The 25,702-nt window shown below is 35.7% G+C and overlaps 3 protein-coding genes across 12 annotated transcripts in view; 1 reads left to right on the forward strand and 2 right to left on the reverse strand.

Annotated features, from left to right (window-relative positions):
* Positions 1-20,245, reverse strand: part of LOC107223371 (60S ribosomal protein L11) — a 28,033-nt gene extending 7,788 nt beyond the window's left edge. The window contains exons 1-9 of one of the 2 annotated variants that reach the window (XM_046729760.1): positions 19,983-20,245; positions 19,570-19,884; positions 19,215-19,495; positions 18,728-18,946; positions 18,256-18,557; positions 17,991-18,171; positions 17,291-17,378; positions 16,662-16,667; positions 6,535-6,539 (exon numbers count right to left, since the gene is read on the reverse strand). In XM_046729760.1, the coding sequence (XP_046585716.1) occupies positions 6,535-6,539; positions 16,662-16,667; positions 17,291-17,378; positions 17,991-18,171; positions 18,256-18,557; positions 18,728-18,946; positions 19,215-19,495; positions 19,570-19,884; positions 19,983-20,085 (1,500 nt within the window). In that variant the 5' untranslated portion in view covers positions 20,086-20,245. The remainder of the gene's footprint in view (positions 1-6,534; positions 6,540-16,661; positions 16,668-17,290; positions 17,379-17,990; positions 18,172-18,255; positions 18,558-18,727; positions 18,947-19,214; positions 19,496-19,569; positions 19,885-19,982) is intronic. The other variant, XM_046729759.1, reaches the window with a different exon arrangement.
* On the reverse strand, positions 2,489-6,130 carry LOC107223353 (zinc finger protein 385A). Of its 7 annotated transcripts, none has more exons than XM_046729765.1 (6): positions 6,020-6,130; positions 4,884-5,108; positions 4,606-4,744; positions 4,342-4,371; positions 2,924-3,066; positions 2,489-2,845 (listed from the first exon to the last, which is right to left on the reverse strand). In XM_046729765.1, exons 1-6 carry the CDS (start codon positions 6,095-6,097, stop codon positions 2,678-2,680), a joined length of 783 nt encoding a protein of 260 aa, XP_046585721.1. In that variant the 5' UTR covers positions 6,098-6,130; the 3' UTR covers positions 2,489-2,677. The 7 variants fall into 7 exon arrangements, with proteins under 7 accessions (XP_046585721.1, XP_015518501.1, XP_046585722.1 ...); XM_015663015.2 differs by lacking the exon at positions 6,020-6,130 and adding an exon at positions 5,902-6,012; XM_046729766.1 differs by lacking the exon at positions 6,020-6,130 and adding an exon at positions 5,892-6,012.
* LOC107223359 (zinc finger protein 583) lies at positions 6,310-16,257 on the forward strand. Of its 3 annotated transcripts, none has more exons than XM_046729763.1 (2): positions 6,310-6,648; positions 7,271-16,257. In XM_046729763.1, the coding sequence occupies exon 2, from the start codon at positions 7,409-7,411 to the stop codon at positions 8,501-8,503; it is 1,095 nt and encodes a 364-aa protein (XP_046585719.1). In that variant the 5' UTR covers positions 6,310-6,648; positions 7,271-7,408; the 3' UTR covers positions 8,504-16,257. The 3 variants fall into 3 exon arrangements, with proteins under 3 accessions (XP_046585719.1, XP_046585718.1, XP_015518507.1); XM_046729762.1 differs by lacking the exon at positions 6,310-6,648 and adding an exon at positions 6,695-6,852; XM_015663021.2 differs by lacking the exon at positions 6,310-6,648 and adding an exon at positions 6,905-7,018.
* Positions 20,246-25,702: the final 5,457 nt, after the last annotated feature.

A 25,702-nucleotide genomic window follows, 5' to 3' on the forward strand; every position in this document is an offset into this window, starting at 1 on the left:
TAAATAAGGCCGTCTGATTATTGTTGAACAGTGTACAATAACATGTTGATTAATGAAGGACTAAAAGCGTCAATTAGAATAGACCAGGCTCTTACATAAGTAAAAAACGAACGTGATTAAGAAAAGAAAACAAGCAATAACGAAAGTAGTCGAGCTGAACACAATAATTGTGACATTTCGCTCTTCCACTTTGTCCATGTAAAGCAATCGCTTACATCGAAAACTATCAGGCTTGGAATTTTTCTGCGAATGTGGTTTATTACCTTTTGTAGCCTTCTTTTTGTGACGATTGCCTATGAAACAAAATTTAAAACATTTGAGACGTCAGAAAAATTATACTGTGTAATTAATAACAGAGCACTCTACCTTGAGAAATATATCCAAATTACCATTTGTTTTTATTTAATAATCTTTATTTAAAAAAAAAAAAGCTTTTTTTATATCTGAACTAATTATTTTCAATATGGTAATGATTCATTGTTGAACCAAAATTTTTCAAGTAAGATGGAAAACTAAATTTTACAACATCTATTAGTTAGGCCCACTAGATGCTGCAGTACAGAATTCTATATCATTTCGTAATAATATCGGTAATCAAGTATCAATAAGAGCAAATCTTTTTTCAGAAAAAGCAGAGGCGAACGAAAGACTTAAAATATCTGACCCATACATAGCTGTCACTTCATTGCCTGAAGTAAATGCAGAGAGACGTTTATTGCAAAACATTTTGAGTCAGATATCAGATCATACCGGATTTTTAATTGAAGACCAGCTTCGAGAACTACTTAATCCATACACAGTTGATGACAAAAATATCATTAGGCTTGACAATGTGTTTCAAGTATGCTTTCTGCTATAAGTTAATACTTCAATTATTGAAATCTAAAACTTTATACTAGTATTTTAGATCCTTCCTAAACGTTAAATGTTTGTAAGGTAATTTGCAGTACAAATTCAAAACGGCTTTGACCTGAATAATATTAAAATAAGTTTGGTTTTTGACAACCGTTTGACCAAAAAATCATTGTATTAATATCCAGATAGTTGGCAAAACAGGTTCACAGTATTTGTATTAAGAGTAATATCAAAGAAACATATCATCAGATTGCTAATGATAATTGTGATTTATTTCAGGCATTGTCAATCAAATCTGAGGCCGACATAGACATGATGATGAATTTCTTTTTACCTTATACGTACTGCGCTACATGTACAACTGTTCCGTTGATCGGCAAACAATCTAATGAAACATTGATAGCAGCGGACTTGTGTGACAGGTGATTATTAGTTTCTGTGGTTTACTGTAACTATATTCTAACAAAACTGTATAATTTTAATAGTGATCAATATCCCAAAACGTGTGAGGAAGATGAAGAAATGACTAATATACCACATCAGAAGACAGACACATCCTCTAAACTTGAATCATCGCATAGCAAAGATTTGAATGTCAAGAGGAGTTGTTATTGCATTGTACCTATAAACGCAGACTCTGAAAATGAAGGTTAGTTCTAAAAATGATTTACACTAAGTTTCTACCACTATATTTTAGTCGTATGTACAACATAAAAAAACTATCCATACAATCAGTGGTTTGAGGTACTGTAATACTTGTATCTTGCAGTTGATGTTATGCAAAAGAGAACTGTGGTTTGCGAAAAGAATCATCCTCTTATGACTCAATCTGTTTTTGTGTTACGCGCATTACAAGAATTTTTGACTAAATATCATAATGCTAAACGTGGTGAAGTGCCTCTGACATTTAAACAGAAGTTAAGTCATCAAGAACTGACTGTGTCACGCAATTTGTCAGTCGAAGATGTGACAGAGTTTTGGAGACGTTATAGAGATATTTTTCCTACAAAGAAAGAAAAACTCTGGGATGGACTCCTAATAGGATTACATAAGTATCATGAAGTACTCAAAGAACGCCATAAGCTGAATACTGAAACTAACATGCTACGTAAACAAAATTCTGAACTACGTAGACTGCTGGAGACTTACATGCAAAAGGTATTAATATGAACTGATGTTGAAAACGAACGAATATTAAAATTTCTTACAATATTTGTCACTAACTTGTTTCAGCCGGCAAATGGTTTAAATTTACCGCCACTTGAACTGGGATCAAATAGCAGTATCGAGTAAATAAATTTGGTAATTAATTATCAGAGATCTAGTAATTATATTGACTTTTGGAGTAACAAATTTTCTACTTAAGCTTAAATAACTTAGAAAGTTATATTTATAGAATACCACAATCATATCAAACATCTTGAATTTTTTACCCACCCAACTTGAAATTAATTGGTTGCATAAAACTTGGCTCTCACATTTATCTACATTGATCTAATTATATAATAACAATAAATCTATACTGCTAATTTTTTCTAATACATTGTTCATCATTCAGCCATAATTTTTTTAATATAATTGCTAAATCGATAAAAAAATGTTCACATGATCAATTAGAAAAACATGTATTCTGTATATTTAAATCTCGATTTTATTAGTCTCTTTTTTATGGGACGGGACAGATTAAAAAAAAAGCGCTGCATAAACTATTATTGGAGTGATGTTTCATAACTAAGAATTACGGTCGCAATGATATCATAAACTCTAACTGAAAACACTTGTGTCAACTGGTAACAAAAATTTGTATAATAGTTAATACAACTTATGTATAATTTTCATAGCCATCTGGAATAAAATTGTTCGATAGCGATTTCATGTAAGACACAGAATTATCAATGCTCCTTTGTTTTTTTCTGTAGGGAACAAACCGCTTGTTCCCTGGGCTGTTAGTACTGTTCAGCTTCGCGCAATGCTTTTTTGACAGTATGTGCTGGAAAAAAAAAGTAAAGAAAAAATTGAAACTATAATATTGTAAGCTATTTAATAAACACATTATATTTCAAAATACCTCGTCATATTGGCCCTGAGAGTTGAATAACTTGTTGCAAATATCACATGTCAGGAAGGTACTTTTTGTCGGCAAGATGGGTCCTGCAGCAATCGGTGGTGTTATAAAACTGGCAACTGATGCCTCTCTCTCATTCCACCCACCTAAGCATCAATGTAAGGTCAACACTATCTATCTATCACAACCGTGTGTACACAGTGTTATGTGATAATAAATTAGCTTGAGCACTACATTCATGCCACAAAAATAGTCCAATTATACATACATTTATTTTGATTCTTATTCTTGAAATTACCTAATTGTAAAATATTAAAGTCTTAACTATAATGCATCATTTTTGAGTACTTAAATGTGAGAAATGGAATGGGTAGATGAACTATTATGATCTGATTAGTAAATTGCTTTGGAAATGAATTCAAGGCACTTCATCGAAACTTTCACTTCGAAAAATTCTTGAAGGATATTGTATGCAACAGTTACATAATACACAATACTAATCGTGATAAAAATGTTTGAATCAAGAAATTTTCTTTCAAATATAACGCTAAAGATGAAATTAACTCTATAATGTGGAAAGATTTTGTATGGCTTATGTGACTCAGTTTAATTGTATAAATGGTATTTGCATAAAAAATTTGTAAATTCAGTAGTAAATTTCTTGCCAAACCGTAGTTTTATTTCGTTTTAAATCTAATTTCTTCCTATCTACCTAAATATTGATATCATATTGTCATGAGAGTTATAAATAGCGATGTAAATCAACGATTATATATAGTCTTTTCCTTAAAGCTAGACATACATGCAGAAGCATTATTAAACGAAGCAACAAATAGTTAAAAAAATACAATATTAATATAACAGGTAACAGTGCAATAAATAAGTATTAATCTCTATCGAGTAACTATTGTTGAGCAGTGTACAATAGAGTTAATCAATGAGGAACTAAAAGCATATAGAATATGTAACAGCAACAATAACAACGTAAGAGATAACAGTGCATTAAGTAAATGTTAATATACAATATCAAAACAGCACCGTTTGATTAGTGTTGAGCAGTGTACAATAAAGGACTAAAAGTGTCTATTAGAATATTCTATAGCAACAATAACAATGTACAAAGTAACAGTACATCAAAAAAATATTAATAAATAATATTAAATAAGGCCGTCTGATTATTGTTGAACAGTGTACAATAACATGTTGATTAATGAAGGACTAAAAGCGTCAATTAGAATAGACCAGGCTCTTACATAAGTAAAAAACGAACGTGATTAAGAAAAGAAAACAAGCAATAACGAAAGTAGTCGAGCTGAACACAATAATTGTGACATTTCGCTCTTCCACTTTGTCCATGTAAAGCAATCGCTTACATCGAAAACTATCAGGCTTGGAATTTTTCTGCGAATGTGGTTTATTACCTTTTGTAGCCTTCTTTTTGTGACGATTGCCTATGAAACAAAATTTAAAACATTTGAGACGTCAGAAAAATTATACTGTGTAATTAATAACAGAGCACTCTACCTTGAGAAATATATCCAAATTACCATTTGTTTTTATTTAATAATCTTTATTTAAAAAAAAAAAGCTTTTTTTATATCTGAACTAATTATTTTCAATATGGTAATGATTCATTGTTGAACCAAAATTTTTCAAGTAAGATGGAAAACTAAATTTTGATATACCATTCAGATGTGTCTGCAGTTGTTGGATTGAATTCAAGGAAACATTGCAGACGTTGCACCGCAGCCCATTGGTTTCTTGATCCTTAGTGAAAGCAACTTTGGTGTTGTCCAGAACGGCCATGATAGCCTTGGATTTTACCTGCGAAAAATTGGAATATTTAATCAACCTTTGCATACATTATTGTGAACCATATTAATGATATTAAGCCCTATTACATATTTTGGATGGTTTATCTTGTAGGCTAAAGCTATGTGCCAATGAAAAATTATATGTGAACCTGCTTGGCATGTCGAGCACCCTGTAGGTGTGCGTCCAGAACTGTTTGGCTGGTAAATGAGAGGTCACAATCTTCACAACGGACAAGTGGTTTCTTTGTAGGTAAATTTCCCATTATATTATCTACCACCGCTTTTGTTACTGGATCACTAATGGGTGTATTTATTACATTTTCTGTAGGTACTGCCATCTTGAAATTTCCCTCTATGTGCATGTAAAGTGATATCTGTAATAAAGTGCAAATTTAGAATAAACTTCAACAGGTAAATGTGTCTTCGAATCAAAACAAACTGAATAGCCTAACGAGAATGCTGTGAGATAGATGGTGTTTATAATTATCTGTGGTATATCATAATTCTCAAGGAAACGAAGTATAAATATAAAAATCAATAGTTTTCTTGTATTCAACATATAATAGGATTCGTGAACGAACCAAAGTAAAAATCAAGTTTGAGCGTCAGCTGTTTATCAATCATAGCGTGCGAGAACACTTAATCAGGCAAGCACAAGTTCAGTTGCAATGTGTATAACTTTGGCGCATCATCTTTTTTTCATCATTTATAATACACATATAATCACAATATCTATGTTTTGTGTATTTCAGCCAACTTTACAGTCTGGGATTTGGGTTGGTGTATTGAATGTTTGAGAGAGATGATTGCCATAGAAAAAGGTTTACAGCATGGAGTTCATCGTAAAGAAAATATGTCATGTTGTTTTTATTGCTCACATGGTGTATTTATTGTTAAATGAGGTTAACCACAATTTTCCAGAAAAATATAACTGTATTGACATTTTGCAATTATATTGTCGTAATACCAGAGCTATGGTAAAACGATTTTGGTAAACAATGAGCACTTGGTATAACGAATAACTTTCAATTTGATTATGAAGTGCATGGATTTAAAAATTGTGGGGATATACTTTTGTTGGTTAATAATTTGCTGTAATAAATAATAATTTGGTTTATACACATTATTCCGTCAATTGAACGAGCGAATTTCATTACTTGCGCATACTTGTCACTGGGATGGTGTCTCTGTCCGTTCAAGGTACTACAGGGTACTACAGGGTACTACAGGGTACTACATCAATACGTACGGGAAAACAAAAATTCAAACGTATGTATGTATGTACATGCGTGTATAGCGTTGCATTCAGCGTCAATGTATCGAGTAAAATTTCATTGGGCTGAAGCGTTGGGTTGAGTGTCATAAGACCTTACATTGAGTATCATGTCCACAAAAATCTACCGGACAAATTAGAATCTAATATTCTTTCGCAATCGTTCAACTTTTTCGCTCCGATTGGTGAAACGATCGTGGGACAGTTAAAGGCTCGTTCACAATATAATCGCTGGCAAACTTAAAAATATTGTAATATTACGATTAAAATGATTTTGAATGAATACCTAATTACACTGCTTGAAAGGAAATTTTAAAAATGATAAGTGGTGTGTAAATTTGAAAAATGTAATTTTTCTAACTGTATTTTTACTCCTAAAGTGCCGGATACTGGACGAGGTATACGGCCACTACGGCTACAGCGGACTCCCACAGACATCCGGTTTTTTCGTATAGTTAGCTGATAAAAATTACATCCCAAAAGAGAATAAAGAGTATGTGAACCGGCAGTATATTACTGAAATTCACGTAAGCTTATTTCATGCAGATATAGCCAATAATTGTGGCTCTGTATACTGCTGTTATTAATCAGCGGTATTCAATGAGGACGTACGGAATAGGATCGACCAATCAGAATATTCGGTGGGTACACACTCAATTTGCATTTACATATAGCTATAGTTGGCTGTGGAGAGATATAGAAGCAGCCATCTTATATTTTGTGTTGTAGAAAAACATTATTTAAACAAATGTTTCGCGATATTCCGTGAATCAGATAAATGACAGGCGTGCGCTAGATGAAGCGTAACTTTTTTGCCACTAGCCTGGATCACCACATTAGCAAAGGTTGGTCCAAGACCGTTTAGTTTTTGTTGAGCATTGAACCCCCGCCGTGATCCGCGGAAGAGAATCCGGTTTTAGCGTCAAAATAATCTGCCGCCTCTTGTGCCGTTTTTAAAAATAGTTTGCGGCACGTTGAGTGACAGTTTCTGGACAGATGCAGAAATTTAACGTAATAATATATCGTTGCGATAGTTTTCTCGTGAAAAAGTTATTATGCAATCAGCTGTTCACTTAGTTCCTTCTGTCACTTGTCAAAAATAAATGTCAAACTATTAGATCTAACCTGATGTGTCTTTTTACACCGTTGCCATATCTGCTGAGTGTCTTTTAAAACGTCGCTAATTTTCATCACTTCCTACTAACATTGATAGTCTCACCATTTACTTGCGTATATTTAATTCAGCTGCGTTGTGTCATGCAGGTGGATTGGTACGCGGGATATGAGCAGCTTGTCAAGCGCAACCTGACTCTGCTCCCCCATCAGCAAACCGCCCAGCAACCGCAGCCCCAGCAGCAGCAACAGCAGCAGCAGCTGGTTCACCCCCAACAAGCTGACATCATGACATCGATGTTCGAACAACAGATCAAAAGCGAGCCAATGGGATTTTATTCGGTTGCCTCAAGCCGTTCAGATGGTTCCAATTCAATGGTCAATTTATCGGATGACCGAGAAGAACTTTCTCAGCAAGAAGCTCACTTGCAGCCTCAACAGCAACAGACTCTGCAACAAACGCTGCAGCAACATCAACAGCAGCAGCAGCAACAGCAGCAACAGCAACAGCAACAACAGCAGCAGCAGCAACAACAGCAGCAAGGTCAGCCGGGACCTCAGGTTCCGCAAGGCCAAGGGGTACCACAGACAGCTCCGACACGTCAGTCAACGGGTCAACAAACAGTGAAGGAGGGATCACGTTCTAAACCGCAAGCCTGTAAGGTCTGTGGAAAAGTCTTATCTTCAGCATCGTCGTACTACGTTCACATGAAGCTTCATTCGGGAAATAAACCTTACCATTGTACGGTATGCGAGGCAAGTTTCTGTCGCAAACCGTACTTAGAAGTACACATGCGAACACATACAGGCGAACGGCCGTTTCAATGCGAATTGTGCCTAAAACGTTTCACCCAAAAAAGCAGCTTGAATACCCATAAGCGGGTTCATACCGGGGAACGACCTTACGCCTGCGATATTTGCCAAAAACGTTTTGCCGTCAAGAGCTACGTTACTGCTCATCGCTGGAGTCATGTAGCAGAAAAACCTCTGGTGTGCGATCGATGCTCACTTACGTTTACATCTAAGAGCCAATTTGCAATCCATATTCGTACTCACACTGCGAGTACTACGTACGAATGCAATATATGCGGTCGCACTTTCGTGCGTGATAGCTATCTTATTCGGCATCAGAATAGAGTACATCGCGATTTGAATCAGGGCAGCTCGAACCACAATCCGACGACTCCCCAAAGTACCGGTGGCGGAGGCTCTACGACTGGATTTGAAAGTCCTGTCTGTGATCTGCGCTACAGCGAAGGTCCGTCATCCTTGGATCCATTGGGGGGAACAAAGGGTGGCATCGCCGCCGAAATTGCTAGCCTAACCAAGCAGAATAGCTTACAGCTACCTCTTCCTCTACTTCACCCGCAGACAACCAACTAGTGTTTAGATACCAGCGCGTCTCAGCCCTTGCAATTGCAACAACCTCCACAGCAAGTAGCGTGTTCTGCCGCGGCGTGTACGCCGTTTACACTTAACCCGCCACTGTCGCACGAGCACACCACACCACAGAGTGTCTACCAAACTACGGGACTTGCTACTATGGATACGGCGAGCTCTCGCTTCTATTCCCATATTCCTTTAACTCCTTCGGAATCGCATCATCACACGCATCATTCGCATCAGCTCCATAGACCTATTCCTCCACCTGGTCTTCATCCTGCGCTTTATCTCTATGCCCAATATAGCAATACCAGTGCTCCTTTGGCATATCCTGAGTATACCCAACCCAGCAATTGAAATTGAGTTTATGCTAGCATTATACAGTGCCACTCCGTTATATTGCGGTCTTCGGGGCTGTAGAGGAGGAGAACCGCGTTATAAATAGTTCCCCTACTTCGCGCTGCGCCACTGCTGTAGGACGGCTACTGCTTACTCGCGCATGATCACATAGTATGGGTGGGATTGCATAGTAATCAAGTGAGATAACTTAATGTGCACGAGCGACTGGTAGGGGAATGAGCTTCGAGGAATATTTACCAACCACGATATAACACGGCGCGATATATCGAGGTGGCACTGTACTCAATTCTGATGTTAGTTGATCCCAATCATGTTCTCAAAAATATTATTCTGGTTTAGTTTTTTTTATAGGGCAGCTACATTGGTTGGAAAAACTAGATTCGCAATTGTGCACAGATTTACAAAACTAACTTCCTAATTTTTCAAGTATACTTTAACAATCTGTGTTTAAATTTAGACAAAGGGTAACGTGTAAATAAAAAAGTAGTCATTTTTTTTATATCATACTATGAGATCTACAAATAAGGCCTTATTATAATAATTGTTAATGTTTCGAGAAATTTTTTTCTTAAATACAATTCTTGTTCAAAGTCAAATTGTTACTATGGAAATTTTGTATAGAAACCTTAACTTGGAATACTTTTATCAGCTCGACTCCTACAGACTTAAGAATTTTAAAAGTTCCTCTTATTAATTTTCAACTTAAAATATCTAGGCTCCGACTTTTTACATTGAATGGATTGAGTAGTGTATCAGAGTAATATGGTGAAAAGTGTGTAGTCAGATTTAAACTTGTCAAAAAATTCTACTTTATTTTTAAGATGTAAAAAATCGATAAGAGAAATTGACAATGACTATAGATTGTTTTATTATTTTGTATAAGTGTCGGATAGTCTGATAAATTTTATTAGACTTTTCTCGGACTGCTGTTGCGTTTTGCGACATTATTTCCATGGCACCTATAAGAAATTTGGATACAGAAATTTTACTCGTTGTTGGAAGTATCATATAGGTATATAATTTGGTAATACGTTCAGTTAACCAATTGTTTAGCCTTAAAGTTAATTTTCTACATACATATATGTTATGTAAATTGCACTGATTATGGTCGTCAATAATTTTATCAGAAATGAGAAACATATTTTCCATAAAATATGGGCTAAATTTTATCTTGAAAACGTAATGTCCACATTACATATTTGAACACATTTATATCTTTATAGTTCCAGACATTTTCGTGTTGGTCAAAGATGGTCGAATATTTTAGTTCCTATGGAATCAACTGTCGACAGACACTGCAACAGTGAAAATCAATATTATGATTTATGAATAATAAATAATAATATCATTGATAATAACAGTTGATAAATAAGTATTAAAATATGTAAGCACGCTCGAATAATATCAATGAATAAAACTCAAGCTAAATATAATTATTTCGAAATTTTCTTTACATGTGTCCATTTCAAAAAAATAATATCTAGAACAACTCAATTTTTTGCTTGATTATTCAAATATTTGATTTAAGTAAAAAAATTTTTTTATATGAATATGATATGAATTTGAAAAGATTTTTGAATGCTAGCATAAACTGACTTAAAAAAATAACTGGTCACTTCCATTACGCCAGCACGCTTCTTTAAACTTTCCCTTAACATACCACATCTGCGACTACATAATAAAAACAATCATCATACATATTTATATTATATTCTTAAAGAGTTTTAGTCACTTGAATCTGTGATATAGATAGTAATTATTGTCTACAAGATTGAAACATTGGTTTACTATTTTAATGTCAAAAAGAAAATGAATTTCATGAAGCGGTGTAGCTAATCGACCAAGCAAGAATTTTTGGTCTCTACCGAAGGTGTTTGGTAGACACCCTACTATTACTTTTAAACACACAAACGAACACACGTTCATTCAGTAGAATACTTGACACTTCTATACTAGTGGGGCTGATGTACACAGAGAAGTCATGGTTTCTTTGGCTTTAGACGCTTCATGGGCTCTCTTTGTGCACACTGTGGGTATACGACATTTTTCACAAAACGAAAAGGATATTCCTGTTAGGAAATGAAGGTAGCTTGGTATACCACGACTTTGAACTTTCATTCTGTCCCATAGGCGTACTTACTTTCTACATATCGAAGCTTGTTGTAAAGAAAATATGTATATAAAATCAATTAACGAGGATGTTATGGCGGGGCTGTTAATTTGAACACTATTAGACTTAGTTTAATGACTAACACGGCTTAAAACAAGCAGAGGAGCCATGACAATCGCGAGAATGCCCGTAAATATTAATCGCGGTTAATTGGGTAGTGAGTTGGTACAATAACTTGTTACTATTTATCAATAAGTAATTTTGAGTAACTATAAAAAAACATTGTATTAGTGTGCCTCGAACAATTAGGTCTGTTTCGGCAATTTAGTTGCAAACTGCGTGTGTATGGCCAAGGCTTTCAATTCCATGAGAGATGGAGTCATCTGGCAAGACTGATTACTGGATCATAAAATTTGCAAAAGTAAGAATATGAATATAAAAAGAAGATAATGATCTTTATATTGGCTAGTCAATGTGCAGCTCTAATAAGACAAAGTACTACTATGCTGTGATTAAAGCCTATATGGACATGCCCACGCAGGCCCTAGCTAGTGATATATGTTATAATCTATTATTAATATGTAGCTAGTAGTAGAACTACCTAAATTTTCATATTAATTGGTCGGATCTGAAGATGTTTTAGGTAACACGTTTATCTAATTACATCCAAAACACACACATTGTGGTTGGAAGATATTTGGTAATACTGATCATTTTAATAATAAATTTATAGGAATCTTTATTTTGGCAAACATCAAAATAATATGTATTTTTAATAAAAAAAAGAAAAGAAAAGATAAGGTCCCTTCTTATAAAGAGCACTTGGACCAAGAAATTCTGAAAGGCTTTTAAAGCTATATCTGAAGATCAAGATTAGTATGTTGGAAATTTTGTTGATAGAAGAACAATTATTTATTTTTAACTATTTGCTCTGTGAAATATAAATATTTTATTTAACATACTTGCTTCTAGTAAGTTTTTAAGTCGCTGTAAGCTTTTTAAACTATCACAGATGCGAGAAAGGGAAATAATTCAACTTTCCAACCGTGAAAGCTAAGTTTGTACATAGTTTACATACGAAGTGAAATAATAAGATATTTGCAAAGTTTTATTTAAAGCGATACATTGTCTACAATAATATTACACAACTATACGGCAACTGAAATACTAAAAACATGTAACAGCTGTTTTCTAGTCAAAGCAAGGTGTAAGGAGGCATCGTACGCAAAAAATAATTACGGCAAATCTTGGGAGTTTAAACCTCACACGGATATCATGAGGAAATATGGGATTTTTAATACTTCCCAAGTTAAAATTTGATATATGCTTGTTTTTCTTTTTTCCTCTTTGATTTCTAGAGCTTGTTTATGACACTGATCAGATTCTTATCATTTCATTCTTTAGTTTCACCATTGATACAAAACAAACATAATAAAACCTTCCAGAAATATTTTTAAGGAGGTTCAACCGGTGTAAAATACATATATTCATATAATTCAATTGGTGTAAAGGAAAACATCAATCTAAGCACCCCAGAAAATTCCTTCAACCAAAAGTCGGTATTTTTTTGTTACAGAAAACCATTCTTAAGTGCGTAATAAAAAAAATTGACCAAAACATGGTGACAAAACTATCGACCACATCACACAAAATTTAATCAATTATATAAGATCACTACAAAAATTTTCTAAAATTTAGGACTTTCTATGCAAGTTATGAAAATCTGAAAATATGCACTTATTCTTTTTAAGAAGGAGCTTTTTCAACTGTAACATGAGTTTCTAAACTTTTTGAAAACGTTGGATCTTCACCAAATTGTCGGAGCCTACTTAAACTGAATCTTTCGATTAGTTGATACACCCCAGCTTTTGTAACTTAATTGAAGAAAAAAGAAATTAATCATAGAAACACGAAAATGGAGTAGAAAAAAATTTCTTAAACTACGACCTCCCGGAACTTGAGACAAAACGACTGTTACTTGTGCCTCATATATAGTGCCCTGCAATGGTTTATACACAGTGGTCACTTACAGATGTCCATGAATTCATATACTTCCCAGCAAAAAAGCTTAGTCTCCCAAACACATTGATCATAATTAAAAATTGGGCTATTCCCACAATTTGTAGGTCCGCCCTATCCATAAAATCGACAAACGCATAACTATCCCAGTGACTACCTGCGTAACTAAGTGAAAGTATAGAGACAGATACTAGATGCCATCCAGTCGAAAATTACACGTAAAGAATTCCGTGTGCAGCGTTATAAGTACAGAATCACTACAATACTTTTGTTAAAGAGAAGATACGAAACGGAAAGGAAATGATATGAGGATAGATTAGTTGCGTCGCTCGATGTTGTGTGTGTACTATTTTGCTTCTTTAACAGAGTACAATGCCATTTATTTTTGTAATATGTTTACGTAGGATAGTTGTTATTTTTATAGAGCTTTACCATGCTTACCGTAAGATTTATGTAGGCCTGCATAGAGTAGCAATAGCGAGATTCGTTACAAGCCAGGGTGCCATGAGCTTGCATACCCTCGAGCGACGCTGCAACCGATGAACAAATGACACCATCAATCAGCCGCAGTATCATATATACAAATATATATATTAATAACCAATCTATAATTGTAATAAAAAAAAATAGTATCATATTAAAATTGTCTAAAAAATAATCTACCTAATTAATAATGACAATGAGTAAGTAGATAGATACCATAACTGATAACGAGTATCGATATAAGAAACGAGTAAATTTTATATAGCAGTAAAGTGATGCTTGAAATAGTTTCACAGTACATATCCTGGCTAACACACATCTTTACGTACATACTGCAGAGGTATGTATATATCTGAGTTGATATATACATATTATAAATAGTTATTTTATGTGTAAACAATAATATTATATATATATATATATAAATATTATGATCATAGGTACCATTTCAACGATGGTTCAATTGAGGCAAGTATGTACTGTACATAGCTGTCACTCGCTCCTTACCCACCATAATAAATACTATACATACACCCCTTATACTATAACACATTAACCATTGTTGTACTAATTATCAATTATTATGATTATCAAATTATTATTACAATCTAATAATAATATCGCATATACTTTTACTTAGGAAGCTAAGCTTACTATTACGAAAGTTCCCTCACTTTTAGCACATTCAGAAAAGAAAAAAAGAAACGAAAAGAATTTTTAATCTTTTAATTAGACTCTACCTCAATTTTACAATAATAGTACATCGTATCCTCTCATTAAAGTTTCAGAATTAATCTAAATTATCGTTTGAGAAAATTAGCAATATGTTAGCCTGCAGCGACCTCACCCTGTGATAATTATAAAGAATATTATTTAATCTAAGATTTGTTGTTTTAAGTTGAATGCGTAGAAGTTTTTAAGACCTGATGCAGTGGCAACATAGTAAATGTTCATGACGGACTATTACCTGAATCATTTTGATAGCACCACATTGATCTGAAAATAGAGGTTTTTGTTAGCTGATTTCTTTCTCAAAATCGGTACTCTACTTATATTCGGGATTTGTGTCGAAAATTTGCTCTGTCGACTAAGAAAACTTCGTTATCGATTAATTGTCGTAAAATTTGACCAATAAAATTACACATCTTTAAAACTCAAACTTCAACTTTTTCAAGTAGTATCAGTCTGAAGTATAAAGAAATTAAAAACAAGATATTTATACAATGTGCTCAAGTTTTATTGGTTCAATGTATACGAAAAATACAATATTAATCAACAAATATGCCTGTGATTATAGATGATTTTCTCGTAAAATTCGAGTTGTATTCGGTTTATAAGAAAAATCCCTGAGATGAAGTCTTAACATTGGAGGTCGACTTATATTCAGACAAATATGGTAATTTCACCTGCCGAAGCATTAAACATGTTCTTTTTGAATTATTAATCAACACTATAGAATTACATTGACATTTTTGCATACCTACCATTTGCTTACTATTTTATTATTCAAACGCACAAAAAGATTATATTATTAATATATTTTTCAAACGCTCTCTGTTGAAACATGACCGTGTTTTATTGAGCAAGTATCAATTCCAAGGCAGTGCTGCTTATATCCTTGGATTTATATAATTTCTCAACGAGTTTTTGACGATTATAAATATATGCATTATTGTCTCTCAGAGCCGCTTTTGAATACTGTATTACGTCAGGCTGTATTGTAAAGCATATGACCAGACGCCAATGTAAGAGCTGCCATAATTCAAGCCGTGTTTACCTTGTTTCGTTTTATATATTTTTTTAATTTAGGTTAAAATAATTGCTCCATTGGATAATTCTACATGATTGGATAAAAGTCATTTAGACTATTTAATGGAGCCCAGAATCTATTTTAAACTACAGGATTTTGAATTCAAAGTAAAAGATGTTCCAGGCTTTAGTGACGACGCTTCTGTTATAGCAGATTTTGCTTGAATACACACGAATAAAATGCCCTTGACAAAGTTTTCGAGATGAGATAAAGTGATACAGTTTTGAACAAACTTGTTTTAATTCAATTAGACCCGATGTGCTATAAGTAAATTTTGAAGTTTTATCTTTCCTCACATAATTTACTTCAGTACAATAATTTGCAATGCCACTGCATATTGAAGTTCTCCCACAAAAGCGTTATATGGCTGTGAATTGAGCTGATTCAACAAACTGAAAGTAATGCACGAAATCAATAAGTCATGGTAGTATGAGTTTACCACTACGTCATGTAACGCTTCTAATATTTATTAATATAACTACATATTTTTTTTATTTGTGTCTACGAATTTTTTTTGGTGAAGTACCTTCAGCGATATAGATTGTTTCAAATGATAGCAAGTGTGAAGAATCGGCTCCTTATACAATTTCACTGCTAGAAGAATTGATATAAGAATACTGAACATGTAGCCTAGCTATAGAAAGCCTAGTGGGTCTGATATTTTCAGTATATTACATTGTGATGTTAGGATAAGCTGTGGACCTAGGTTGGAGCGTTACACTGGGGCCGCTGTAGGTGAACTAATGCTAATGTGAGGGATAACTTTCACAATTTTTACTAGGCCACCTAAATCACTATAAACTGATATAATTATCTCCAAAAATAAAATAAAAAAATAGTTGCATAATTGTCTTTGGAAGGTGAAGTCCAAGCGAAGATGTAAATTGTGATAGGTGAACAAGCTACAATGCAGTTTGTTCGAAATATCTTGAACGAAAGAAACATGTAATAAAGTAGAAATCCATAGACAAATGATTGCTCCCCCCCTCCCTCTTTATTACCCAATTTTTATACGAGTATTATAAACTCATAACTGAGCTCGATCGATTTTTGTTATTCATCTTGGAGAGGGCTGAGGACAACACCACCGTGTATTCTTTATCACGTAAGATTCAAGTGCCATTACTGTACCTTTGATTTGTTTGAATTATTTATTATAAAAAAATTGTTAACTTAGTTGTAAAGTATAATAGGTATTTAAAATATTTATTACCATCAGAAATTTTCCGACTATATCTGTACTACGCAGTACATAAAATTTGCATAATCTTTTCGAAACAACAAGAGAAAGAACTTTCATGAATTTTAAATCTATAACTGAACTGAAGAAGGTTTTTAATTAAACAGTTCAAATTTGAAATCACAAAAGTATAAACAGCACACTTCCAGTCAAAGCTGATATCTAATTGCAAACTACAATTTAAGTTGTGTCTTCTAATTACAAACGTGTAACAGATTTATAAGGGCCCTTCTCATTCCATTTCAACATCGACTATAGCTTCTTCTACGACAATCTGCTCAGCAATTGGTGGAATTTGAATTGGAAGAGGATCAGGTGACCAAGTGTACGTATTACTTGCAGAGTGCTCTTTCAAGTACTCACCTCCCTTTTCATCGTAATCTTTACGGTTCACCAAATACTCAGAAAGGTTACCATTTAATGAAAAATCTCTTGCACCATACCACGCATCTAAGCTAGTATTCTTTGCTATGTTTACTTGAAAACTAGACTTGAAAGGCCTGATCTCTCTCAATTCTCGCTTCAATCTTTCAAGAAGACCTGGAAAAGTTGCAGATCCTCCAGTGAGGAATATATTAGCAACCAAAAGCTTCTGTTTTTCTTGTGAATAATTTTTCAGGACAAATTCAATAGTTTCTGCGATACCAGCCTCAATAGATCCGATCATGGATGGCTGAAACAATAGTTCTGGAGCTCGCAATCGCTCCACACCAATGTGAAGCTGGTGTGTCTCTCCAGGTACCAAGGGGATGGAAGACCCAGCACCGTCGAACTCAGGGTCATGATGTCTCAGGACATCTTCAAGTTCAAGAAGTTTTTCTTGTTCCAACTCAGAGTCAGAATCGCCTCCTTCCTGAAAATAGCTTTCATATCAATTTCACATTTTAATAAAAGAAGGTAAAGAAAGATAATTACATAATTTCATCATTCAAATTGTATGAAAATGAAAAAGTATTACGCTGAATATTTATTTTTTATCATGCCAACTTCGGTGATTACGTTAATTACAATTCAGGAATTGAATATAGTAATTTTGCAGAGTTAAAACTGTCACAAAAATGTAACTCGTTACATCTAAACAGAGTGCCCACAAATTATTGGGAAAAAAATTACAACACATTTGCAGATTTTCTTGGATCTAAAATATGGTTTTCCCTGACATTTTCTCAGTTCTAGCAAGTTACTAATACCTAAATCGTTCAACTTGTTAACTCCATTTTTGGATCAAATTCAATTTGATTTGAAGAAGAATATAATGTACATTAAAGTCGGTATAAGCCAATTTCTTTTCTCAACCAGAAGAAAAGAAATTTATTATCTCAAAAAATCGTTTCTAATTCCCATTACAAATAACTGATATTTTCAGTTTTTTTCATAACCAACTTAAAAATCTCTTGATATTTCCAGGTTTTACAGATTTTCCAGGTGTGTGGCCACCCTTTGTAAAGTACCTGTTAAAACTCACTCGATTAATTGCTTTGTATACATCCCAGTCTTCATCCCTCATACCAAAATCATCATCACGTTTTTCCTTTCTTGCTAACTGACTAATTATTCTCATTCTTTCTTGTGCCGCAGCGGTCCTTCGTTTAGCCATGTCTTGCCTGCGTTGTCGTTTAGCAAGTCGTTTGTCTAATATATCTTGCCTAAAATAATGAAAACAGCAAGGCATTATTGTTCACCTGTTAAAGATAATTATTTTTTAATGGCAGCAACTATTTTAGAAATACCTTTTCTTTCTAACACCAGTGATCCATTCATCAAAATCTTGCTGATCTTTGGGTTGAAGAATTGATTTTATTTTAGGTTTTGGCTCTTCGATAACAATATTTTCTTCATGAGAGTTAGCTGCTACTATTTTCTGTCTAGTTCTTTCAACCTTAGCCTGTAAATTATTTATCATTTTAATTAAGTCAGCTTCATTCGATAAGCAATACGATTTTAGTGCTTCTTCAAATTCATCAGTTTCCCCTTCTTCAAGGAGATCCTGAACAGCCATTAGCTGGTTCAGCTGTTCTTCATCCTCAGCTAACTGAAAGATAACACAGTGGGTAACTTTAAGGTAATACAATATTATACATCTTCATATAATATCTATGAAGAATGTGTACACCAAAATTTCTAAGAATTTGATTTTCTCAGAAACTTTAGCTCTGACATTCCAATACATGGCATGCTGTACAATACAGACATGTATCTGACCCTTTCCTCCCGTTTGCGAGCATTGATTTCCATCAGTCGTCGAGCGAGTTCTCGTTTCCTTTCTTTTTGCTGTTCTACAGTTAGACCAGGTGTGCTCGCTGGAGCCACATAAGGTAATTGTACTCTGAGTACATTCATGTCATAATAATCTGGCTCAGCCCATTTTGATATTTCCTCTTGATATGCCAAAGCAACTACTGAGTGGTCACGAATCAGCTCCTAGAAGTCCAAAGTTACTGAACGATTAGAAGGGTACCGCGGAATGTATGCCAATGTGAGCACAAAGGATGATCCTTCAAGCATTTATGCCTAACAACATATCATTGTAAAATTACAACTCCTGAATCAAGTAAGATAATTTTTAACAACTGTAGCTGAAACACAGTTTCTCAGCGAGCTAATTTTATCAGCAGAAAATTGCTTTATAGGAGGAGCAGTAAAAAAAAATAATGGAAATAACTTGCACTGATTTCTCTAATTGACATACTTCTGCTCTGCTTGGTGTTATTGCATTGACATGCACCGGGTACTTGAGCTGAAGTAATCGGTGCATGTAAGAAGTGATATGGTAACCACCAATGTTAATTCTCCTCGCTTTAGTAGGATCAACTTTCCCATCAAGTACTGGAATGACGTGAGTTGTATGGTAGCCAATACTGACGATTAGACCATCCGGTGGACAATTGTTGTGGTGATATGAAAAGAGACAATCAACTCCATAGGATATAGCGGGTACTCCGTAGCATTCGAATAAAAGCTCGGCCATCACTGGAAGAAAGTTCGTGGTATTTGCAACGCTGACTGATAAAGTAGGAAAAATAATTGTCTCATGTGATGCTTACAATTTCTCGAGTAATTGGGATTTAGAAAAGCTTCGGTGAGGACAATTGGATGCTCTACGGAACCTTCAGTATCAATTCCCATGTGAGTAAATGTGTAGTCAAATATCTGCTCCTGTGCCTCGAAATGTGTGACGACGTTACGATCGAATTGGGTTTTCAATTGAAAACGAACTGCTTCAATATTTACTATGTCATTGCCCACTTGCAATTCACCATCTTTTTTACCCCGTTCCTTACGCGGTTTCGCTATCAAATTTTTAAATATCAACTGTGGTTCCTTTTCTATTGCCCAGCCAACTCGGCAATTATACGAACCTACGATAATAAGGTAAAGTAACAAAAATAGCCCGATAGATTGCGATATTAAATGTATATATGTATATATATATATATATATATATATATATATATACCATTGTCAATGATCAGTGGCGTTGCATCGTTCTTTATTTTCGCCGAATATTCGTAAACTAGATCAGGCACGGTTTTGATATCTTTCAATTCAAATATTTCCATTGTCTGGGAATTGAATTGTGTATTTACATTTTCTCTGATGCGACAGGCGGAGAAACGACAACACAATTCTGAAATATTTAATCACTCAATTCCTTGAGCGACGCGCACGTTTACTCACTTTTACTCACGATCAGTACCCACCCCACTCATTGACACGTTACGTGCGAATGATAAAACGTATTGTGCATACCACCACGGAGTAGTAGGAAAGAGACAGCACTCTGCGATAAAACATGTCCCCACTTTTTAGTTAACGTATGAATTAGCTGGATGCGATTTAAGCGCCTCTTACGGATAAAATTCAAATTTCCGCTATGCTACGTAAGAAAAGAAGACGGGTGATCGTAGTTATAAATGTTCGTGCCATAAACATACTCCGTAAATTCGTAAAATACGGATTTGAACCAAACTCAACCGATATCAAATAAGACATTAACTAAATAATATAAAGACAATTGTCCTAATGGCTTTGTTGTGACAACCGAAAATCGTCATGCGCTTGCGCCCCTTGAGATATTCCAACGGTAGAGTTGAGGATTTATTGCAGAACATCAGAGAGTTACCGATTTCGACATTATGCTGGCTGCATTCACCTTCCGAGTAACACAGTCTTCGCAATGGTAAACCCAAGCCAGTACTTAGCCTGTGTGTACTTACCGAATTGTCAGCGATACAATAAATTAATAATGAGAATAAATTTCGTTCAAAATTTGTAGCAAAACAATGATTTAATTGAAGTATAGGTACCCGAGAGAAGAATGTATACATAGATCAGAAATAATGATAGATCAGATGTAATAATGATGCAGAGACCACAAAGTATAAATGTATATGCGGTCCATGTACGATATTGACATATATATATATGATTCATTTATGATGAATACGTGATGCATACTACAATTTTATAATTTTCCAGGAAACATACTAGATTATCTACAATAATCGGCTATAATATGGTAATAAAAGAATTGTTCGTTTCGATATGGGATTCTATTCGACACGCGGTCTATATATTCCACAACATTAATATTCATAATTATTCCAAGAACTTTTCATTTCCTCTCTAGATCGTGAATTTTCGTAGGCATAGAATTGAAACACTGTTTTAGCTAGTCGCAAGTGAAGTATCTACGTTGGGTAGAAAAGCAGAATTGTTGTTCTAAAAGTGTTTGTATAGAGAAAAATTCAGAGTAACCGTAATACATCACGGATGCGCTAATTTTGATCGAGATGAAATGGATGCTCCGTATATGAGACAGTATTTAACACAGTGACCTGATTTGAAGACCTAAATAGGTGATTGTCGGCGATTTTTTTTTTCATTTGATAGGGAGAAATAGATAGAGAGATAGAACGAAGCTTCTTAAAACTGTAAGTGTATTTTAACACACATTTGACAAGTACGAGCACAAATTTTTAACATCCAACTGTTGTAGAACAGCAGCGTTATTAGCTGATCCGTTAATTGAAGAATATATCTTTAGTCAAAAGCTGACCATCGAAGGGCCAAGCCGCTTGAGTCTGGAATCGGCAGGAAAGATGAAGTGCGTATTTCTTGCCTGAAATATAGAAACTAAAATCATTATACATCATATCATATCATCATAGATCATACATCATACATGTACATCATACATCATACATTATAGTATTGAAGTTCGAAACCAAAGTTTGGATGTTCGGATGTTCAGAAAGTGAAGTGACCCAAAAATTTTTTTCTCTCGACGTCATCGATCTAAAATCGGCTAGCCGAATTCCTCAGTCTGGAAACAACCGCGCAGTAGAGCGGACGGATGAGAATCGCGCTCCGCAGATTTCGGGTACTGAGTTTTCTACCCCGTTCCGGATCCGCTTTCTGGAGCAACTCGACTTCCAGGACAAGCGCTCCGTGATTCCTGCGCTCCAGGTTCTCTACATGGTGGAACTCGACTTCAGGGACGAGCGCCCCGTAGTTTCTATGCTCCAGGTCCGCAACGTGGTGAAACTCGACTTCCAGGACATGCGCTCCGTAGTTTCTGCGCTTAAGGTCCACTACCTGCAGGAACTCGACTTCCAGGATAAGCGCTCCGTGGTTCCTGCGCTCCAGGTCCGCTACCTGGTACAACTTGACTTCAGGGACAATCACTCAGTAGTTCTGGCTGTCCAGGTCCTTGACCTGGTGACTTTCGACCTTCAGGACTAATTTTCCGTATTTCTGGCTGTCCAGGTCCTCCACCTGGTGGATTGTGACACCCAGAAAACGCGAAGCGTAGTTCCTGCGCTCCAGGTGCGCTACCTGGTGAAAATCGACTTCCAGGACAAGCGCTCCGTAGTTTCTGCGCTCCAGGTCTACTACCGCGTGAAACTCGACATCCAGAACAAGCGCTCCATAGTTCTGGCTGTCCAGGTTCTTGCCCTGGTGATTTTTGACCAAGCGCTGCGTAGTTTCTGCGCTCCAGGTCCACTACCTGGTGAAACTCTGGAAGGAAGGAGGAGGGCGAGGAAGACGAGGAGAACAGGTTGGGTGAGGAGGAAGACGATTTGTGCACGGTGAGTATACCATTTTTATAACATTTCATGACAATTGTAATTATATTTTATCTAAAACTTTTTAAACTCGTTATGTTTACAACAAATTATTTCAATTCATTCTTCGCGCAAGCCCAAATTCAGTAGCTATCAATACGCTAGTAAAATTTGTATAATATTTTGTAATTTTCTCATAATCTTCTTGGTAAAATGTGTCAATACAAAATTATATTAATCCTTACACAATATTTTCGATGTGTTCTTATACTGAAAATATTTATTACTATTCCAGGTATAACCCGAGGTGGTTATCGGTGGTTGTTGGAGGTGGTTGGCGGTGGTTGGAGGTGGTCGGAGGTGGACGAGGAGAAGGATGAGGAAGACCAGGAGCATAAGGTGGACGAGGAGGACGAGGATTTGTACACTGTGAATATAACATTCTAAAGTATTGAATAGAGTAGGAGTAGGAATAGGAGTAGGATCAGGAATAAGGAGTAGGAATAAGAGTAGGATCACGAGTAGAAGTAGGAATAGGAGTAGGATCAGAAGTAGGTTCAGAATTAGGAGTAGGAGTAGGAGTAGGAGTAGGACGAATTTCCTACTATTCCTAACCTACCCTACCCTACCCAACCCTACCCTACACTCCCCTAGCCTTCCCGCGCCGCCCCGCAGACTATACTCCTATTCCTACTCCTACTCCTACTTCTACTTCAATCTTACTCCTACTTCTACTACGATCTTACTCCAACTCCTGATCCTACTCCTATTCCTACTCTCACTCTTGAACCTACTCCTGATCTTACTTCTATTCCTACTCCTACTCCTGATTCCACTCCCATTCCTACTCCTAATTCTGATTATTATTGTTGTGAAATATAAAGACTACGTGTCGAATTGAATCCCATATCGTAACGAACAATTCTTTTATTGTCATATTATAGCCGATTATTATAGATAATCTAGTATGTTTTCTAGAAATTTAAGAAATTGATAGTATGTATCACGTATTAATCATAAATAAATCATATGTATCAATGTCGTACATGGACCGCATATACATTCGTACTTTTTGGTCTCTGCATCATTATTACATCTGATCTATTTTTATTCATGATCTATGTATACATTCTTCTCTCGGGTAACTATACTTTAATAAAATCACTGTTTTACTACGAATTTTGAAAGATATTTATTCTCATTATTAATTTCTTGTATCGCCGACAAGTCGGTGAGTACACACAGGCCAAGTACTGGTTTGGGCTTACAATTGAGAAGACTGTGTTACTCTAAAGTTTAATGCAGCCAGCATCGTGTCGAAATCAGAAATCCTCTGATGTTCTGCGATAAGTACGCAACTCTACCGTCGGAACATCTCGCGGCGCAATTTTCGGTTGTAGAATCGAAGCACATTAGGGCAGCTGTCTTTATATTCTTAATTTTTTGCCCCTCTTTGCATTTTTGACGGCAATTTTTGCGATTTTGAAAAGTGCTGAAATCAATTCTTTGGCGCACTATATCGACGTAATTTTGCGAGAGAAATCGATTGGGTGCAGTCCCAATACGCTGCGATCAACGCATCAAAAGTTACAGCCAATAAACGAGATCCTGTGTTTTCGATATTTTTTAGCTGGTGCTTTTTTGCTCGCCGTTTCTCTCCTGTTGGTCCTACGCTCTTTTCGCTGCGATTTCTGAGTTCCTGAGGGTCCGATTGCTCAGATAAGGGCCATTTAAATCGAATCTGAGACCAAAAGTTTTTTGCCCAAAAAAAAAGTAAGGCTAACCCCTTTGTGTTTTTGGCGAAAACTTTTGTGATTTTGGAAAGTGCTGGAATCAATTCTTTGACGCACTATATCGACGTAATTTTGCGAGAGAAATCGATTGGGTGCAGTCCCAATGCGCTGCGATCAACGCATCAAAAGTTAAAGCCAAAAAACCAGAACCCGAATTTTCGACAATTTTCAGCAGGTGCATTTTCGCTCGCCGTTTCTCTCCTGTTGGTCCTACGCTCTTTTCGCTGCGATTTCTGAGTTCCTGAGGGTCCGATTGGTCAGATAAGGGTCATTTAAATCGTATCTGAGACCAAAAGTTTTTTGCATAAAAAAAAAGTAAGGCTAACCCCTTTGTGTTTTTGACGAAAATTTTCGCGATTTTGAAAAGAGCTGGAATCGATCCTTTGGCACGCTATATCGACGTAATTTTGCGAGAGAAATCGATTGGGCGCAGTCCCAATACGCTGCGATCAACGCATCAAAAGTTACAGCCAAAAAACCAGAACCTGAATTTTCGACATTTTTCGGCAGGTGCTTTTTCGCACGCCATTTCTCTCCTGTTGGTCCTACGCTCTTTTCGCTGCGATTTCTGAGTTCCTGAGGGTCCGGTTGGTAAGATGAGGGCCATCTAATTCGAATCTGAGACCAAAAGTTTTTTGCCCAAAAAAAAAGTAAGGCTAACCCCTTTGTGTTTTTGGCGATAATTTTCGCGATTTTGAAAAGTGCTGGAATCAATTCTTGGGCGCACTAGATCGACGTGATTTTGCGAGAGAAAACGATTGGGCGCAGTCCCAATACGCTGCGATCTACGCATCAAAAGGTACAGCCAAAAAACCAGAACCTGAATTTTCGACATTTTTCAGCAGGTGCTTTTTCGCTCGCCATTTCTCTCCTGTTGGTCCTACGCTCTTTTCGCTGCGATTTCTGAGTTCCTGAGGGTCCGATTAGTCAGACAAGGGCCATTTAAATCGGAACTGAGACCAAAAGTTTTTTGCCCAAAAAAAAAGTAAGGCTAACCCCTTAGTGTTTTTAGCGAAAATTTTCGCGATTTTGAAAAGAGCTGGAATCAATCCTTCAACGCACTATATCGACGTAATTTTGCGAGAGAAATCGATTGGGCGCAGTCCCAATACGCTGCGATCAACGCATCAAAAGTTACAGCCAAAAAACCAGAACCCGAATTTTCGACATTTTTCAGCAGGTGCTTTTTCGCTCGCCATTTCTCTCCTGTTGGTCCTACGCTCTTTTCGCTGCGATTTCTGAGTTCCTGAGGGTCCGATTGGTCAAATAAGGGCCGTTTAAATCGAATCTGAGACCAAAAGTTTTTTGCCCAAAAA

This window comes from Neodiprion lecontei, chromosome 1 (assembly GCF_021901455.1).
Source record: "Neodiprion lecontei isolate iyNeoLeco1 chromosome 1, iyNeoLeco1.1, whole genome shotgun sequence".
Taxonomy (NCBI): Eukaryota; Metazoa; Arthropoda; class Insecta; order Hymenoptera; family Diprionidae; genus Neodiprion; species Neodiprion lecontei.